Source organism: Mus caroli, unplaced genomic scaffold, assembly GCF_978045245.1.
Source record: "Mus caroli unplaced genomic scaffold, Mus_caroli_1 scaffold_13, whole genome shotgun sequence".
Taxonomy (NCBI): Eukaryota; Metazoa; Chordata; class Mammalia; order Rodentia; family Muridae; genus Mus; species Mus caroli.
In genome coordinates, this window is record NW_028227268.1 from 46003182 (window position 1) to 46022204 (window position 19023).

General features: G+C 49.6%; 1 protein-coding gene and 1 long non-coding RNA gene across 2 annotated transcripts in view; both read right to left on the minus strand.

Annotated features, from left to right (window-relative positions):
* Positions 1-1031: 1031 nt before the first annotated feature.
* On the minus strand, positions 1032-2609 carry Bhlha9 (basic helix-loop-helix family member a9). The gene has a single exon (XM_021178501.2). It carries the CDS (start codon positions 2037-2039, stop codon positions 1344-1346), a length of 696 nt encoding a protein of 231 aa, XP_021034160.1. The 5' UTR covers positions 2040-2609; the 3' UTR covers positions 1032-1343.
* A 5310-nt stretch (positions 2610-7919) lies between these two features.
* The window catches only part of LOC147001456 (uncharacterized), a 44226-nt gene continuing 33122 nt past the window's right edge, over positions 7920-19023 (minus strand). Inside the window, exons 3-4 of the long non-coding RNA XR_015045022.1 lie at positions 16087-16179; positions 7920-8425 (exon numbers count right to left, since the gene is read on the minus strand). This is a non-coding gene — a long non-coding RNA (uncharacterized LOC147001456). The remainder of the gene's footprint in view (positions 8426-16086; positions 16180-19023) is intronic.

A 19023-nucleotide genomic window follows, 5' to 3' on the forward strand; every position in this document is an offset into this window, starting at 1 on the left:
GAAGTGGCGGGAGGGAGGTCGCATCTCAGGCAGACCCAGGTTCTCTCCAGGGTCCTTCTCTCCTCTCCAGCGTCCATCCTCTTAGGCTCAGGACCAAAGCTAGCTAGAGTCTCACATTTGGCTCCTGTCTAGACCCAGAGTGGATGCCGTTCTGTGGGCTGTTTCACAGCACTGACTGTGAAAACAGACAGGAGCCTTAAGGCTGTGACTGTGGACCGGGTGTCAGCGAGCAAATGGCTTTAATTGTGGCCTTGAGCTTCATCTGCTCTATGCTGAGAAACCCTTACTCTCCCCAGCGTCTGTGCCTGTGGTGTCTCTCCAGCCTCCATTCAGGGGTGGCAACACCCAGCAAACACTGCCTCCAGCGTTAGCACCCCAGCAGGAGCCCATCCTAAATGCTCCATCATTCTCAGGGAAGAATTCCATCTGGCGCCTCCCTTGGCCTTGGCTTAAAACCATACCTCGCCAGGCTTGGTGGCACAGGCCTTTAGTCCCAGCACTCCGGACGCAGAGGCAGGCGGATTTCTGAGTTCGAGGCCAGCCTGGTCTACAGAGTGAGTTCCAGGACATCCAGGGCTATCGAAAAACAAAAACAAAACAAAATATCTCAAAATTTCTCCTCTATTTCTAGTTTACCTCTCTACCAGAAACCTTGGCGGTCAATTGGCTGAGAGCACTCTCCCGACTTTCATCCTTGGCCCTGTCCTCCACTTTGCTCCCTGCAGCCCTCCAATGCCTCCATTAGTGTCACCAGCACACAGAAGAGTGTCTAGCCATTGCTGCTATATACCAGTGATCCAGTGCCTACCTGGGGGCTGTAGACCCTATTCATCCTTCCAAGATAATCCCCCGTGTCTGAGGCTTTTCTGTCATATTAGGACACTAAACTCATTGGAGTCCTGATAGCAGACGGAGAAGACATGTTTCCTTTTTATTTGGTCATTTTCTGGGCCTCTCTCAGTTCAGCAGCAGCCCAAACCGGGGAAGAGGACCACAGCATATGCCCTCAGAACATAGCAGCTGCCTACCCACACAGTCCCACAAGTCCCACTTTCCAAACGCGGCAAGGGAAAAAGAGGGCTCAGAAGCAAAGGAAAGCAAAGGCCACTTTCCAGGAACAAGGGCTTGACCAAGTCCAAACCTAAAATCTCCCTTCTTTTTCACCACCCCAGGCTGGGATGTGGGAAGGCTGCCCTGAGCCCGGTAGTTCCTTCCCATGGTAAGACATCCTCCTTTGCCACGCAAGTCACAACCCCATTCAATTTTGCTCTGTCCAGGATGACTTCTGCCATCTTCTCTTTTGCAGTCACTCGGCCAAGCCGGCTTCCCTCTGGGTGGCACGATCAAGAGTGCTGGTAGCCCAGCCCAGAACCCCACCGCCACGAAACCGGTCGAACAGGGGGAGCCCCAGGACATTGGCGCCAGTTTCCCCCGGAGATTTGGGCCAAATTGGGCACTTCGGCCATCACCCTAGGCCGCCCCAAGTGCGAGTGCGGGGAGCAAGAAGCGCAGCGCGGTGTAGGCGGCACTAAGGGGCTGGCGATGTCCCTGCGCGTTAGGCTAGGCGCTGTAGGAGACGGCGCAGACCGCGGAACACTAAAGCTGGAATTCCCCGTGCTCGAGCCTTGGGCAGCCTGGCCGTGACACTCCAGGTGTCCGCAGGGCCAGCGGGGCGCCGGGCTAGCGCGCAGGACCAAGGAGAGCGCAGTGATGCGGTGGATGGCCCTGCGCAGCGTAGCGATCTTGGAGAGCCTCTTGCCTCCGAGGTCATGCTGCAGCGCCCGGCGGAGCGCGTTGAACGCCTCGTTGTAATCCAGGATGCGCTTGCGCTCCCGCACGTTAGCCGCCATGCGCCGAGCCTTGGACCGTGCGGGCCGCTCGCGCTTTCTGCCAGCTGCCTCTTCTGCCTCGTCCAAGCTGCTGCTCCTCAGCACCCCAAAATTCCTGCCAGCCTCCGGGCAGGAGCGCCCCAAGTCCTCCACAAAATCCTCAGCCCGGTTCAGGCCCCTGAGGCCTAGTCCTGGCGTGCCTCGGAGCATGCCTATGTCCTGGTCCCGCAACTTCAGCTATTTGGGTCCAAAAGGCTGCTGGTCCACTGACTGATGGCTCTTGCTGGCTGGACACTCTCTGGACAGGTCCTCTCTAGCTGGGCTTTATGGCACCACGTGGCTCCCCGCCCTCCCAGTCCATCCATCTCCCTCCTCCTGCTTTATTACCTGCCCCCAGGTGAGATGGTGAGGGAGGACCTGAGAGGAAGGAAGCAAGCAAGGAAGGAAGCGTGCAGATTCTTGTACACAGGACCAGCTGGGCAGCCTGGCCACGCCCTGGGCAACGCTCCAGTTGTCACAGGGAACATACTTGCTGTGCTGCACGGACCCTCTCGGGCAACCGGGTTCTGTCTCCCCTACTCCTGACCCCAGGTAGAATGCCACATTAGATTCTTGGCAAGAGCAGATAGGGTTGCAGAAGGATAGCAACGGTGGATTGAGTGAGTTTTAAAAACCTTGAGGGCCCGAGAGATGTCTCACCGACTAAGAGCACCTACTGCTGAGCTCCATCCTGAGCGCCATCTGTGAGCAGCCAGAGTTGACACTAAGGTACAGCATGGCCATCCGTCGCAGAAGAATCCAGAAAGGGGGAGCAGATCTGAGGCAGCCAACCCTGCTGTGCTACAAGAAACCTTTCAGCTACAACCGTGAGGCTCGTCTGGATTCTGGGTTGGTGTTTGGATTAAGCCCAGCATTCCCCCTACTTTTGGGGGGGGGGCTTCCCCTTCTTCAGGCAGAGCTGGGCTGAGTGAGAAGCAAAGAGTGATGAGGACTTTTATGTCTGGCTTCCCTTGGGAGCAACTCTGAATGTCCAGGGCCTTTAAGCAGCCCTGTCCCTCTACAGAGTAAGGTCAGGTTAGGGATTCCGGAAGGGCATGCTCTCCATCGCTGTCACTGAGGACCGGAATTTTAAACAAGATCAAAAAGGGGGAAAGAAAGAGAGGAAAAAGATGGAAGGAGGGAAAGAAGGAAGGAAGAAAGACAGACTCCCCCATGGAATTTCAGGTATGCATTCATGATTTATCAGGAGCAATATAAGATTAAGTTCAACCTCATTCCCAGCCACATTCCAAATGCTGTGGCACCAGCCAGGATGGGCACACAGGTCACACACATATTACCAATGACCTCATTGCTTCAAGCTGAGTTTTCCTGCAGAGGGAAAGAACGGGGCACTGGGAAACCAACTGCCTGCATTCACTGATGAAATAACCTAAAGGCTGTATTTATCAGGACGGATTCCTCCAACAAAGTTCAACATATGTGGAACAGAAAACAGCTAAGCCCAGCGTGTTGGCACACACCTGTAATCCCAGCACTTGGGAGGCAGAGGCCAGCCTCAGCTACATAATAGTTTGAGGTCAGCCTGGGCTATTGGAGACCTCACCTCAAAACCAAAACAGAACAAAAAGTTTAAAAAGTAGCTAGAAACTAGGCACAGTAGCACCTGCCTGTCATCCCAGCACTCTGGAAGGCTGAGCCAAGAAGCTCATGAGTTTGAGGCCAGTGTGGACTGCTTATGGAGAGAGACCTTGTTTTAGAAGAGGCAGGAGAGGGTGGGAGTGTAGCTCAGAGTAAGTGTCTACCCATAAAGCCCCACATTCCAAGCCTAGCACTACAAACAAAAACAAGCAAGCAAAGAGGAAATGAGCTAGAACCAATATTCCCAGTGTCTGAGCGCTATCACCTACATCAGGCCCAAGCAATAGGATACCAGTTTAGATGAACCTCAGAATGGAAAACAGGGCAGGCCAAAGCCTAGGCATTGGGTGCCTGAGTGTCACATTCCATATCCCATGGCTACTCTGCCATGTCTTTTAGCTTGTTGAAGTCATGGTAGACTGTTGAGTCATTGCCCTGTCCATCTAGGAGGACACTGGGACTCAGGGCCTTACCCAGCCTCTAAGAAAAGCCTAGCTCCAGGGTGGGACACCTGAGCTGTTTGGTACGGAAGGAAGCTTGGTGGTGGGAGGGCTCTTCCTCCTGTCCACTCCAGCCAGCAGCTCCTTACTGAGGAAATCCGTGTCAGCCACCTCATCCACACACCTCTGTTTCTTCTGTTTTATGTAGAAGATGCCTTCTCTGTGAGAGTTTAGACTGGGGGCTGGTGAGATGGTTTCATTCCCTAAAGTCCCTGCTGTACAAACAGGAAGACCCGTTCAGCTCCTCAGTACCCACATAAAAGCTGGGCTTAGCATCTGTAGAATCCCAGAACTAGGTAGATGGAAACAGGTGGGCCCTGGGAACTCCCTGGTAAGCCAGCCTAGCTATACTGATGAGCTCAGTGAGAGATCCTATCTCAAAGTTAAAAGGTGGAGAGCAACTGAGAAAACCACAGTGTTAAATTGGGATGGATGGAGGTGACACAGAAATAAAAGAGAGCAGACAGCTGGGCATCTCCAGGAGCAGAATTGTTCTTTTCATCACAACAGCTAAAGGGCCATGGTTGCCTCCTCCAGAGTAGAGACTATTTGCATAAGGCACACAGAGTTTGGGGGTTGGGGAGTAGGGTAGAAAGGGATTGGATGAAAGATTCCATCTACAGAGCAGTTTCCCTGCAGTCTCAAAGTAGTAGGCACCCACAACAGCTGCACATGCCATTAATCCCAACACTTGGAAGGCAGAGGCAGAGCTCTGTGAGTTCAAGGCCAGCCTGGTCTACCTAGAGAATTTCAGGACAGCCAGGACTACCTAGAGAAACTCTAGCTCAAAACAAACAAAAACAGGACGGACAATGGTCTGTGGGTCCTCTTTGGAACCTAACAGCTCACAGGTGTTATGAATCAAGTCAGCCCTTCCTGTCCTGAGCTTCTCAGTCCACCTGGACTTTCAGGTCCTTAACCCTTCATGCCTGGTGTCACACACACCCCAATCTCTGCTTATATGCACATACATGTGTGCACTTGCCCTCACACATACATATACTATACATAGGCACACCAAAGAGAGAGAGAGAGAGAGAGAGAGAGAGAGAGAGAGAGAGAGAGAGAGAGGCAGAGGCAGAGACAGAGACAGAGACAGAGTACAGACAGAACTATGTTCCTTGTCAGGCCAAGTGTGAAGCCAAATAAAATGTAGAACCCTTGTTCAAAGTATTAAGGATTTGGAGGTGGAGACAGACAGCTTTTCACTGAACCCTGATGTCTGGAAACACTGTACAGTTCCCAGACCCATGAGGGTACCAAGGAGCTCAAGCTCTGGGTAGAAATTCATCTGGATATGTAACAAGACCTTCACTGCAGTCAAAGATGGGCAAGCCCTGCACTTCCCATCACTGTGGACTGATGGAGAAGACCTAGCCAAGCTGTGCTTCCTCCTCCTCCATCTCCCGGGAGCTTCCAGGAAGCAGAGGGGAAGGTGCCAGTGGGTGATAAATAAGCTTAAATTGCTTCTGACGCCTTCCTTTCCTCCAGTGACTCAGCATTTTAAAACTCATACTCCACTGTGGACACCATGCAGCCTAGTAATAATTAATCATAAAAATAATAATCTTAATAGTATTGATACTGACTTCTGCGAAGTGTTTATTGTAGCCAAGGCATCGGACTAAGTGCTCTTAAGCATACATTATCTTAGCCTCACAACAATCTTATATGGAAGGCCTATTATTATAGTACCCATTTTACAGACTGCAAACTGAGACTCTTGAGAGTCAGGGAACTTATGCCAAGCCAGTTCCAACACTCACCTTCTGAGCAGGGGCTGCAATCTCAGCTTGTGAGCATTTGTTTCAGTAAGTCCCCAGTGACCACCTGTAGTTATTAGAATCCAGGCATCTATTTGTCTCCTGAAATAAAAGCCAATAAAGAACTGGGGCTAGAACACAGTGGCAGGTTGCTTGTTTATCCCGTGCCTTCGATTCCATTCCCAGCAAGAAATGAGTTGTGAAGGGACTTAGTGGTTCCCATTGGCGTGGCAGTACGTTCCCGCAGTCTCAGCACTAGGAAGCTCAAGGCAGGAAGATTGAGAGTTCAAGACCAGCCTGGGATACAGAGTGAGATCCTGTCTTAATTTATTCATTTACTTTTTTAAGGATTTGTTGCTTTGTTTTTCGAGACAGGGTTTCTCTGTGTAGCCTTGGCTGTCCTGGAACTCACTCTGTAGATCAGTTTGGCCTTGAACTCAGAAATCCACCTGCCTCTGCCTCCCAACTGCTATGTTAAAAGCATGCACCACCACCCAGCTACAATTTCATTTTAAGTGTGTGCGTGTGTGTGTGTGCGTGCGTGTGTGTGTGTGTGTGTGTGTGTGTGTGTGTGTGTGTGATGAAGGTGCCCTCAGAGGCAGGTCAGATGCCTCTGGAGCTGGAATTACAGGTGGTTGTGAGCTGTTCATCCTGTTTCAAGTTTTTAAAAATCTTTTTAACCAAGTATGAAAAATGAAAAGCTGTTGGCTGATACAGAGGAAATTTGGGAGCTTGGGGTCAGGGGAAATGGAGAGGTAAGCAAAGGAGGACTGGACTGGGAATCAGGAGGAGGCTGGATCAGCTGACAGCCTCAAGCTTCCTGGGCTAACTGTAACCAACCCTGATGGAACAGATGGCTTGTGAGAACCCAGGGACAGCTGCAGAAAGCAGAAGTGACCACCCTGTGCCCACAGCCTTTCTGCTCCAGCAGGTTAACCCAAAGTGGCCTGGAGGGAGTTGAGATCAGTTTACAGCTCTGAGTCTGTATCTTTGTTAGGAGACTTCACTGAGTTCCCATGGCAGCATGCAGCTTACCAGCCTCGGTGGCTTCAACATCTCCACCTCTGTGGAGCAATCCCAGAGCCTTCCCCTCAGGAGGTTCCCTTTGGTCTCCTGGACTCGGATCTCAGAGCTGAGCACTCCTGGATTCATGCTGGGAGAACCTTTAGGGCCCCTTATAAAGCCTCAGCTCTAGTACAGAGCACAGCAGAATATGTAGAGCATTTGCTGAAATGTTGACTAAATAATGTAATCCCTGCTATTAAGATAATCGTGACTGGCAGTTGTGGTGGCTCGCATCTGTAATCCCACTACTAGGGAGGTGGATGCAGGAGGATTGTGCCTTTGAGGCCCAGCAAGACTTTGTCTCAATTACTATCATTAAACTAGAAGCCCCAACACGGGTCTGATCCAGCAAGCTTTAAGTTCATACCCAATGAATACCTATGGAGTGTCCACAAGTATGAGAGCTGTGTGCACATACACTCATAATAGTGTGTGCATTAACTCAAGGCGAGCCTGTGAGGCCCGCTGTTAACATAGAAGAACAACCCTGTGACCACATGGAAATATCTTAGAGCCGCCTTACCCCCATCACCTGAGGTGGAGGAGGGATAGCTGCGGTTCTCAAATGTGGTGGCTGTGATTCCATCAAGCAGAGACTTCTTCTAGAGACCACCCCCACCTCCCCCCCACCCCTGCCCGCATCAGCTGATGTATTCAGAACTGTCTCCACAGCAACAGTTTGAAGGCTCAAAAAAGATTTGTTTAGAGTATAGGGGGCTGGAGAGATGGTTTAGCAGGGGGATGGGGGGTGGGGGAGGGAGACAGAGACAGAGACAGAGACAGAGAGAGACTCACAACCATCTGATTCCAGCTCCAAGGGAGGCTGAAGACATTTAACTTTCATAGCCAGGTCTGGTGAAGCACACCTGTAATCCCAACACCCCGAAATCAGAGGCAGGAGGATTGCTGCACGTCTGAAACCAGTTTGGTCCACATAGCATGTTTCAGGTCAGCTAGGGCTACACAACGAGACTTTGTTACAACCACACCAATTTATCTTGCATAAAAACATGACTTGCACCTATAATCCGGCAGTCCAGTAAACCAAGGCAGGAGTATTTTGCAGCCAGCCAGGGCAACCCTGACTGTCTCCGAGGAAAAAAGGAAGGGGGTGGGGGGAGGCCGAGGGGGAGGGGGGAGAGAAAGGAAAAGAAGAGACCACAGCTGCACATCAATAGCTCTGGGTCCACGCTTTCTTGATCTTTGGCTCCTGGACGAGCACGTTGGGATCCTTACGGATCGGATCGCAGGGATTTTCAAAGCGCTTCCGCAGCACCTGAGGCGCTGGAGCCTGGAGCCGCCTCCGCCCGCCCGGAGCTCCGCAGATCCCGCACGCCGCGGAGGAGGAGCTGCTGCTGGTGATTTAGGGCCGGGCGGTTCCGCTGGCGGCTGCAAAGGTGCCTATTATCGCCCAGGTCGACCTGGATTTCAGAAATTCTTGCTCTTCTCCGGCGTCGCTACCCCCGGGGGAGCGCAGGATCCCACCTTGGAAGAAAATCAGGAACCACACTTGGGAGGCTAGAGAAGGCTGCTGTGTCTCTTCCCTACCAGACCAAGGCCCTCGCTTCGCCATCCACCGGGACCAAGGTTTAGGATGAGACAATAATCCAGGCTCTGCTGCTTCATGCTGTCATTCAACAACAGGGGAAAACAAAATCAGTACGAACCCAGAGCATTCTACATGCTACACTAAGTACACGCGCTATCACTGACCTATACTTCACTTCTGGCCCTGTCCCCACTGCCAACAAGGACAAATTATTTTCAGAGGACCCCGGTTCAAATCCCAAGACAAGGAAGCTGGCTCACCACCATCTGTAACTCTAGGTTCAGGGGACTTGAAACCCTCTTCTGGCCTGCATTGAATAGACATACGTGCACGCACACAAAACACCCATACACAAAATAATAATTTTTAAATCTTTTAAGAAATTATTGAATGCCTACTGGGGTTGTTACAGATGGTTTAGAGAAGTGACTGGTAAGGCCCAAAACTTTGGGGGGGCGTGTCCTGGAGAACAAATAATAAATAACTTGTGTATTGAGGGCTGGGGATGTAGCTGGGGATGTGGAGCAGAGGGGCTTGCGTAGTATTCAGGAGGGTTCCATTCTCAGCACTACATAGACTAGTGTGTGGTATTTGTAATCCCAGCAATATGTGTGTGTGTGTGTGTTCAAGTAGAAAAAAATAGCTTACTAATACATTTCCACAACAGACAAATAATAAAACTGTTAACCAACCTGTGGGGGGTGGACATGTTTTATCTCAGAGCTCAAGAGGCAGAGGTAGGTGGATCTGATATGGTTTATAAAGTGCGATATGATGTGGTGGGAGGTGGTTGAGGCATCTCCCGCCCCTGAGCTATTTAGTACAAAATGAAGTTTATTTGGGACGTGGGAAGCGGGTCTGGGACGGGAGTAGAGGCAGAGAGAGAAAAATGACAGAGAAGGTCAGAAAGAGAGGAGAGAGAAAGAAGGGGGGAAGCCAGACAGGAACGTGTGGGGAGAAAGGAGGAGAATGGAGATGGGGAGAGAGGGGTGTGGGTGGAGGATCCTTTTATGCGTGAACCAGGCCCTTACTGGCTGTTGCTAGGTAACTGTTGGGCGGAGCCTAGAGGAAATGGTAACAGGATCACTGTAAATTCAAGACCAACCTGGTCTACTTATTAAATTCCAGGTCATCAGGTTTCCGCGTGAGACGCCGCCTCAAAAGCCAACAAACCATCACCACCAGCAACAATAGCAACACACACAATTAAATAAGTATTGTCTAAACCAGCAGAGTGGCACGTGACTGTAATCCCAGCACCCAGATGGCTGAGGCAGGAGGACCGACCTCTGTGGGCTTAGTGTCCTTCCTCCCTAGGACTCCTGCTTGACCTGCCTCCTCTGAGCCCCGCCTCTGCTCCACATCTGCTGGGGACCTACAAGTCACTCGCCCTCCCTAGGCTGCACAGATCTCCTGCCACTGGCTCGTGCTCTGGAATGCAAACAGGTAGCTCAGGCTGCTTCCCCCCCCCCCCCACAACAACTTCTCCTTTCTGCCATCCCCCTGCCTCAGCTCTCAGCCCTTCTGAGCCCTGAAAGTCTGGTTCTTGCTACATTCCAACCCCCCCCCCCCCCCCCGCTATCCTGAAACTTTATTTTTTGTCATTCATCGGTATTTCCTGCCCCATTTAGTTGGTCATTGGGTACTTAATATCTGCTAGGACTTGGGAAACGTTGTGCACACGGTCCTTGCATCCCCGAGCTAGCCATGAGCGGGAACAGCTGTGTGGTAAGTTCATCAGGGCACTAGCATGGAGTGAAAAGAGCCGGGAAGATTTGGAAGCGATGCAGAGGAAGAAGGAGAATCTCTGAGGAGGCAGGGAATGTTTTGGCAGTGAAGAAAAGCTGGAACGTTATTTCCAAGGATAAACTGGGGGATTGCAAAACAGTGATTGGAAGGGCGTGGAAAGGCATTAAATATTAAAACAAAAATATGTACTCTGGGCTAGCAGTATCCATCATGGTACAATAGTGTAGAAAAGAATACAGCTAATTGGTTTTATCAAGCCATGAAGTGGAGAGGCCAAGGGATAATATGAGGCTGGGGATCTCCAGGCACATGGGGCAGGGTGTAGGGGAAGGGCGGCATGACCCTTAGTTTTCATTCTGTGGACAGCAGCTACAAATTACATTCGGACTAAACCGATGTATAGCTCAGAGTTAGGGAACAATCCTAGCACTCTAGAGGTTAAAGCAAGACTTCAAGTTCTAGGCTAGCCTGTGCTACATATTCAGAGCCTGCTAAATAAATAAACCAAAGCATGCTGTGTAATAGTGGATCATAGCTGGGTACCTTTGAACAGTGGGGAATGGGTTGAACACAAATTTCTTAGGAAGTAAGGATTCAGGAGTCAGGGAAGTGTCTAAGCTAGGCAGGGCTGGAGACAGGGCATTGGAGTTGGTGTCTGGTGAGAAAACAGCCGGGAAGAGGTGGTGACAGAAAAAAGACTTTATCTCCACAATGCCCTTCAAAACTGGAGGCGAGCGCCAGGCGAGGTGGCACACACCTTTAATCCCAGCACTCAAGAGGCAGAGGCAGGCAGATCTCTGTGAGTTCTGGGCCAGCCTGGTCTACAGAGTAAGTCCAGACAGTCAGGGCTATTACACAGAGAAATTCTGCCTCAGAAAAACCAAACCAACCTGGAGGCTCCCGGCTTTTGAAGAAGTTGTAGCAATCAGATCTCTGAAGTAGGGACCAGGGCATCTTTTCCTGGACAGCTGGGTGATAGGTCAGCGTCATAGGTCAATATGACAACCTTTCTAGGATTAAGAGCACTTGCTGCTCTTTCAGAGGACAAGAGTTCAGGTCCCAGCACTCACATGGCTGCTGAGAACCATCTGTAATTCCAGGCCCAGGGGCATCCGATGCCCCTTTACTAGCCTCCAAGAGCACCAGGTACATACATGGTATACAGACATGTATGCAAGCAAAACACTCATACACACAAAAAATACAAATAAATAAATCTTCAACAAAATAGATGTGTTGTCCTCTTTCCAGTGGATTGGATGTCAGCATCCTGGGACTGCCAACTTCATGCCCACGTTGGCTCTGGCTACCACGCCCATTTCCAGCCAACACAGCATCGACCTTCAATGGATCGCCGCTGCCTTCGAAGCCTCTGCCCACTGCTTCTCTGGCTCAATGGTCTCCAGCCATGGGGTAAGTTAGTCGTCCCCCTTCACTCAGCTCTGCTCTGCCTACACCCCCAGTCGGATGCTGATTTGGGCTGGACGCAGACTCATTTTTTTTTTTTTTTTTAGCTCTGCACCCTTGGACAAGATGCTCATCCACTTCAGGCTCCTGGTTCCTTGTCTGTCAAATGGGAAAATATAAGAGCACTGCCTCGCTGGGCGTGGTGGCACACGCCTTTAATCCCAGCACTTGGGAGGCAGAGGCAGGAAATTTTCTGAGTTCGAGGCCAGCCTGGTCTACAGAGTGAGTTCCAGGATAGCCAGGGCTACACAGAGAAACCCTGTCTCGAAAAAACCAAAAAAGAAGAAGAAAAAGAGCACTGCCTCATCAGATTTCTTGTTAGAATTAAATAACTAATGGATATGTGCTAATGAAGCGCTGAGTCCCCTCCGGGTTGTGTGTGTGGGGGAAACACTGATTCTTCTCCTCCTGAGTTTCCCCCTCTCTGACAGGCTGTAAATCACCCGCTTGACCAGGAGCAGCCCCTGCCCTCCCAGCCCAGCACTCCTAACCCCCTCTACCCACTAATGACAGAGCCATTGGCCCCACCCACTAATGACAGAGCCATTGGCTCCTCATTAAGAAAATGACAAAGAGGCCTCTATGCTCATCTGGGGTCCAATTTTCAGACCTTCCTAGTAAGTGGGGAGTAGGCAGGAATGTCAGGTCTGGGGGAGCTGGCATGGTGAGGAAGGAGGGCTCTGTCTCCTGGGAGAAGCAGTTGCTGCTCTGACCAGGACAGATGAAGGCCTGGAAAGAACTCTGCTTCCGTGGAGAGGAAAAACAGGGCTTCTTTCCCTGGCTCAGAAAGCTGAGAGCCAGGCTTAGGCTCAAAGATGGTAACCTTTGCCCTCCTGGGGGTCTATCAAATGGCTAATGCTTACTTTCTAGGGTTAAAGTCGAGAGACCGAAGATAAGATTCCAGGACTTGTAGATTGTCCCCAGATGAGCACAAGGGGAGGCGTGACTCGAGCCTTCATGAGGGTTACTGGAAACCAGGTATCAATCTTTCTGCTGTATTGACATCTAGTTCACTCTGTCTCCAAAGGTGTCCAGTGCCACAGCTCTCCAGGCCACCACGTGTGTGTGTGTGTGTGTGTGTGTGTGTGTGTGTGTGTGTGTGTGTGTAGGGCTGGCTGGCCAGCTTTGTTCTTCAGAATAGTCTTTGAACAATTCTTGCCCCCCACCCCTTTCTCTCTATATCTATCTATCTATCTATCTATCTATCTATCTATCTATCTATATACACACATATATATGTATATATGTGTGTGTTTATAATTAATACTTATATATACATATACATTTATAATTAAAACTTCAGGATGGAGAGATGACTCAACAGTTAGGAACACGGACTGTCCTTCCAGAGGGCCAGGGCTCAGTTCCCAGCACCCACATGGTACCTCACAGTCACTGGTTCCAGGTGAGCTGACATCCTCTTCAGGCCTCTAAGGGTACTACGTGCTTGTGATGCACAGATATGCATGCAGGCAAAACACCCATACACATAAAATACATTTATAATGAAAACTTCAGTGTAACGAACTTTCAAAAAATAAAAATTTAAAAAATTAAAATGCTGACCAGAAGTAGGCACCAGATCTTGTTATAGATGGTTATGAGTCACCATGTGGTTGCTGGGAATTGAACTCAGAACCTCTGGAAGAGCAGACAGTGATCTTAACCTTTGAGACATCTCTCCATTCCTATTGTGTGATTTCAAAAAATAAAAATAAAAAGTTACTTTCTTAGTGTGCATATGTCTCACAGGACAGCTGGTGGGAACTGGTTTTCTCCTTCCACTGGGTGGGTCCCAGGGATTGAACTTAGGTCATCAGATTTGGCAGCAAGCCCTGTTGAGCCCTCTCACTGTCCCTGTTCTGAGGTTTCTCTTTGAAGTCACACCTATGTGTCTCTCTTTCTCAAGATGACTTCTCTTGTGTTGAGAAAAAGCCACAGAAATTCTAGAGCTCACTTGCACACTCCATCAAGCACCAAAGAGAAGAAGAAAAACCCAGCATCTACCCTCCCCCTTAAAATCTTTACTTAATACGATTTTTGTAAAAACAAGATTTACTTATTTTTATTTTATGTGCATGGGTGTTTGGACGGCATGTATGTCTGTGCACCACCTGAGTAGTGCCAAGAAAGGCCAGAAGAAGACATTGGATCCCTTGGAACTAGTGTTGTTATAGACTGCTATGAGCCACCATGAGGATGCTGGGAATTGAACCCAGGTCCTCTGTCCTCAAGACAAACCAGTGCTCTGAACCTTTGAGCCACCTCCCCGGCCCCTTGCTGCTTTTTGCTTGTTAAGGTGGGGTTTTGTGTGAACCTCCTTCCCCGGACTTCTCCTCGGACTGTGGAGATTACAGGTGCGCTGCCTACCATGCTGGACTTGTTTTAAACCCATAGGCTTGGCAAGAGATGATGAACCAAGCTGTCATTTCCAAGCCATCCCTGCAGTTGACTGTGACATGTCTAGTGTGTGCAGAATCAATGGGCTCCCCGCCTCACTCTTCCCCCTCCCCCACCCTCCCATTGTCCCCCCTCTGCCCCTCCCCCTCTTCCCACCCTCTCCCTCTCTCCCTCTCCCCCTCTCCCTTTTCCCCACCCTCCACACATACACTAGCTTCCTTCCTCCCGGCTCCTTCCCTTTCAAAGCCACCAGCTATGCCAGCCAGCAACAGGAGTCACAGGCTAGAAATGACACAGCTACCAGACTCTGAAGTCTCAGATTTTGTTTTGTTTTGTTTTGTTTTATTTTGTTTTGTTTTGTTTTGTTTTGTTTTTCGAGACAGGGTTTCTCTGTATAACCCTGGCTGTCCTGGAACTCACTCTGTAGACCAGGCTGGCCTCGAACTCAGAAATCCGCCTGCCTCTGCCTCCCACGTGCCGGGATTAAAGGCCCGTGCCACCACACCACTGCCCAGCAAGTCACTACTTCTTGATGCCTAGAAGAAAACTGCCCAGGAGGAATTCCTGGCTGGAAACACTGAGATTGGGACTTAGCTATCACAGCAACTAAAATTCCTTGAACAAGGAAAAATTAAAAATTGATCCTGGCCTCCTGTGCAGTAAGTAAGGCAGCATCGGCCCCAGGGCACTCATCCCATGACTGGAGGAGATCTGGGAAGGAAAAGGAAGCAAAGAGACAGGAAAATCTGGTCCAAAAAGCTCAAAATTCAGGGCCAGGTGGCCAGGAGTATGAGTCACAGCTTACCAGCAGGTGACTTCGACATTCAGCAGGACAAACGTCCAGGCTATTCAGGAGGTAATATGTGTAAGATATGTGTGTTTGATAAAGAAATTAAAGCAGTGCTGAGCACACCTTGGCAGAGAGTTACTCATTGTTCCTGGGTAGATTTACTTCACATATAAACCTATTACAGCTTATTACGCTCAGAGTTGTCACTTCAACAAGGCCCTGGAATTTGGAAGCCTCTCAGGTCTCCAGCCCCCACCTCCCCAGGCTCTCCCAGACGAGCAGGCCTGTGCCTTTGCTTGCACTATAAATCAGGCCCCACAGGCCTGTAATTATGAGACCACGAAGGCGGGCTGAGCCCACCCTGTCCCAGGGGCTTCCTGCACTCCGCCCCTCCAGAGGGGGAGGACTGGGCTGGGAGCTGGGGGGTCCCTCCTCAGGCCCCTGATTTATGGCAGTCTGTGTGAAGGAGATTTATGAGCCAAGACCCAGAGCTGGAACGAGGTGGAAGCGTGGGGAGCGAGGTGCAGGATACTTGGTGTCCTGCACCAAGTGGGCTTGTGGAAGGAGTGAAGGCCCACTCCTGGGGGTGCTTCCTCGTGCTCGGTGATTCTATAGGACATCTGGCTGTGCCCTTAGATAGATCACCTTTATACCATCAGATATATCATCATTTTCAGATGAACTGTTAAACATTCCCATGTGTTGCTTTGACTGCAAAGCTCAGTGGTCTCTGGAGAGCCAGTCTACCCCCAGATTCTGCCTTCATCACGCCCCCAAATGCAAGGACCCTGGCTAGGACAGACACCAGCGTGGGGTAGCTCAGGGAAGGGAACAAAAGAGGATAGCCTTCAAGCCAAGATTCGAGACCCAAATGCTTGGTGTACTTTTTGTTTGGAGACAGGGTCTCTTGTAACCCAGGCTGGCCTCAAAGTCGCCATGTAGCTGCAGCTAGTCTTAAAACTCTGATCCTCCTGCCTCAGCTGCTAAATGCTGGGATTACAGGGCCACAAGGCCTGGCCTTCTGGTGGTTTTATGCCGTTTCACAGAAGTGGAAACAACTTCCTGGTGGACACACAGCTCAAAGTGAGCAGGTGTCTAAGTGATTTAGCGTGAGGACGGAAGAGACCTAAGCTTACTGGTAAGACAGAATACATTGAGGGACACAATTCATGGCAACTCCTGGGGAAAAAGGGCCTGAGGCCTGGGATATCAGCAGCAGGAAGAGGACAAGAGGCCACCTAGCAGGTATAGCAAGGTCTCTTTCTTCTAGGAATATGGCCAGCAGCCACACTTCTGGTGGGACATGAAGCCTGTTCTCTGATGTAGCACTCACCTCTGTCCACTGTAGAATGCACCTGCTTCTGAAAGGGAGCCGACTGTTGCAGCAGCGGGTCAGAAACCCTCTTAGCCATAGTAGGCAGCCATGCTAGAAGGTATGGGGATGATCTTTGTTTACCTTTGGTATAAGGAAGAACGGCTTCCCAACCGATTTTTTTTTCATTTTACTTTATGTGTGTGGGTGTTCCCCTGCGTGTATGTCTGTGCATCACATGGCTGCCTGGTGTCTATGGAATCCAAAAGAGGGTATCAGATCTCTCTCATTCTCTCTCTCTCTCTCTCTCTCTCTCTCTTTCTCTCTCTCTCCTCTCCTCTCCTCTCCTCTCCTCTCTCTCTCTCTCGTTTTTCCAGACAGGGTTTCTCTGTGTAGCCCTGGCTGTCCTGGAACTCACTCTGTAGACCAGGCTGGCCTCGAACTCAGAAATCCACCTGCCTCTGCCTCCCAAGTGCTGAGATTAAAGCCGTGCGCCACCACTGCCCTGCTTGGGTATTGGATCTCTTGAAACCGGAGTTCCTGACCTATGAGAGTCGCCATCGGAATGCGCTCGGGAAGAACAGCAGAGCTCTCAGCCACTCAGCCTGCCCTCCAGCTCACAATGGTTACTTCTTTGTTCATTTATTTTAGAAAGGAGCTCACGAAATAGTGCTGGCTGGCCTTGATTTTGCCAAGCTCTATCCTGCCCGGCCTCCAGAGAGCTGAGATTACAGGCATGCACCACACCTGGCAAACTTTGAATGGATTTCTGACTCAGATTTCACCTCAGGCAATTGATTTAACCTCTCTGACCCCCAACTCCTCTTTTGAACAATTAGAACAATAAAACCATCTAAGGAGGGGCTGGGGGATGCTCACACGGTGAGTGCTTGCTCTCTAGGTATCTGGACCAGAGTTCAACTCCCCAGTGCTTATGGGGGTGGGGCCCTTCAACAAGAAAGAGAGCTTGCTCCCTAGACCAACCATCTGAGTTCAACCCCAGCGACCCATAAGGTAGAAGAGAGACTGTCCTCTGACTTCCGCATGTGCACATGGCATATATACATATATATATATATATATATATATATATCACACATAGACACAATGAATAAATATAATGAAAAAGAAGTGAAAAGGAAGATCTGAGTGTGACTGTGAATGCCTGCATGTGGCTATGCATGCCTATAACCCCAGAATCAACAAGGCAGAGACAAATGGTTTTGGAGTGCTCATAGCCAGCTAGCCTAGACAAAATGGTGAGCCTCCAGTTTAGTGAGAGAGCCTGTCTCAGGATGGTAAGGTTAAAGAGAGCAGTAGAGGGGCTGGGGAGATGGCTCAGCAGTTAAGAACACTGGCTGCTTGCTCTTCCAGAGGTCCTGAGTTCAATTCCCAGTAACCACATGGTGACTCACAACCAACTGTAATGAGATCTGATACCTTCAACAGTGTACTAAGAAATGAAATAAATACATCTTTTTTTTTTTAAAGGGGGGTAAAAAAGGCCATAGAGGAAGACACCTGATATTCTGGTCCAGTTTCCACACGTGCATACATATAGCACATGCATCTGCAAACTCACATAGCGTGTGCCACACACACAACACTCATCACAGCCTGCACACATACAAGCTGCACTCACAAAGCATGTGCCACACACCACACAGAACACACACAGAGACAAAGAAAAGTCAGGTGGCTCAAACCACCATATAAGTAAAAATAAAAATAAATCTTAAATACATAAGCCAGGGGCAGAGGGAATGTCTGAATCATTAACACACTTGTGCACCACTTGACCCCTGGTCTTAATGCACACAGACACAGACACACACACACACACACACACACACACACACACACACACACACATCCATGAACATATGCATACACATAAAAATAAACCCTTCCATCTCCTTATGCAGTTTTGTTTTCTACTGCCTTCAAGTTTCTCCTTCATTTTTTATTTTACATGTATGGGTGTTTTGCCTGTCTCTGGTATATAGTTTATTAATCAAGGAAAAGGAGAGGCTGGGGAGATGGCTCAGTGGTTAGGACCCCTTGCTGCTCTTCCAGAGGGCCTGGAACTGTCTTCAACTCCAGTTTCAGGGGATCTGACACCCTCGTCTGACCTCTGTGAGTAATAGGCGTGAACACGGTTCACAGTCAAAACTCAGACACATAAAATAATAAGTAATGCATTTTTTAAAGAAATTAAATGTAAAAATTAATTATACAATAAAGAATGATTTAAAAAGTTTTCTTTTCAAACATTTGGTGTGTATACTTTTACGTACTTATATACTCAAGGTTGAATAAAATTTTCTAGGATGAAAAAAGGTAGTGAACAGAAAAAATTTGAGGCATGCACATGAGGGTGAGGGGTGGAGACAGGACCTTGCTATGCAGCCTTGGTTGGCCTGGAACTTGCTATACACACCAGGCTGGCCTCAAACTCACAGAGATCCACCGGCTTCTGCCTCCGTAACCCTGGAGTTAATAGTGTGCACCACCACACCCATCTCAGTGAAAAGATTTTAAACAGCTATATACTGGATGAAGTACTCAAGTATATAATTCCTGCATCACCCCCACTGCCCACTCTGCCCAGCCTATGGCCAAGGAAGACTTAGCAGCCCCAACCCCATTCTCCCGGTCTGTCTGTTCCTCCACAAATGTTCCAATATAGATACTTCCGTAGTTAACTTGTTGCAATCAGTCAGGAATACAAAGAAGTATGGTGGCACGAAAACCTTTAAAGTCAGCAGTCCCGATGTGGGTGGGGGTTGTAAGCCCATGCAAAAAAAAAAAAAAAAGGAAAGAAAGAAAGAAAAGGAAGGAAGGGAGGGAGGGAGGGAGGGAGGAAGGAAGGAAGGAAGGAAGGAAGGAGGGAAGGAAGGAAGGACAGCTTAGCCCCGGAGCCAAGCAGACGCCATCCAGCAAAGTCTAAAACTCAGC

Excerpts from the sequence above, each read along its gene's own strand:
- Bhlha9 (XM_021178501.2), bottom strand. The coding sequence starts at position 2,039 with ATGCTCCGAGGCACGCCAGGACTAGGCCTCAGGGGCCTGAACCGGGCT.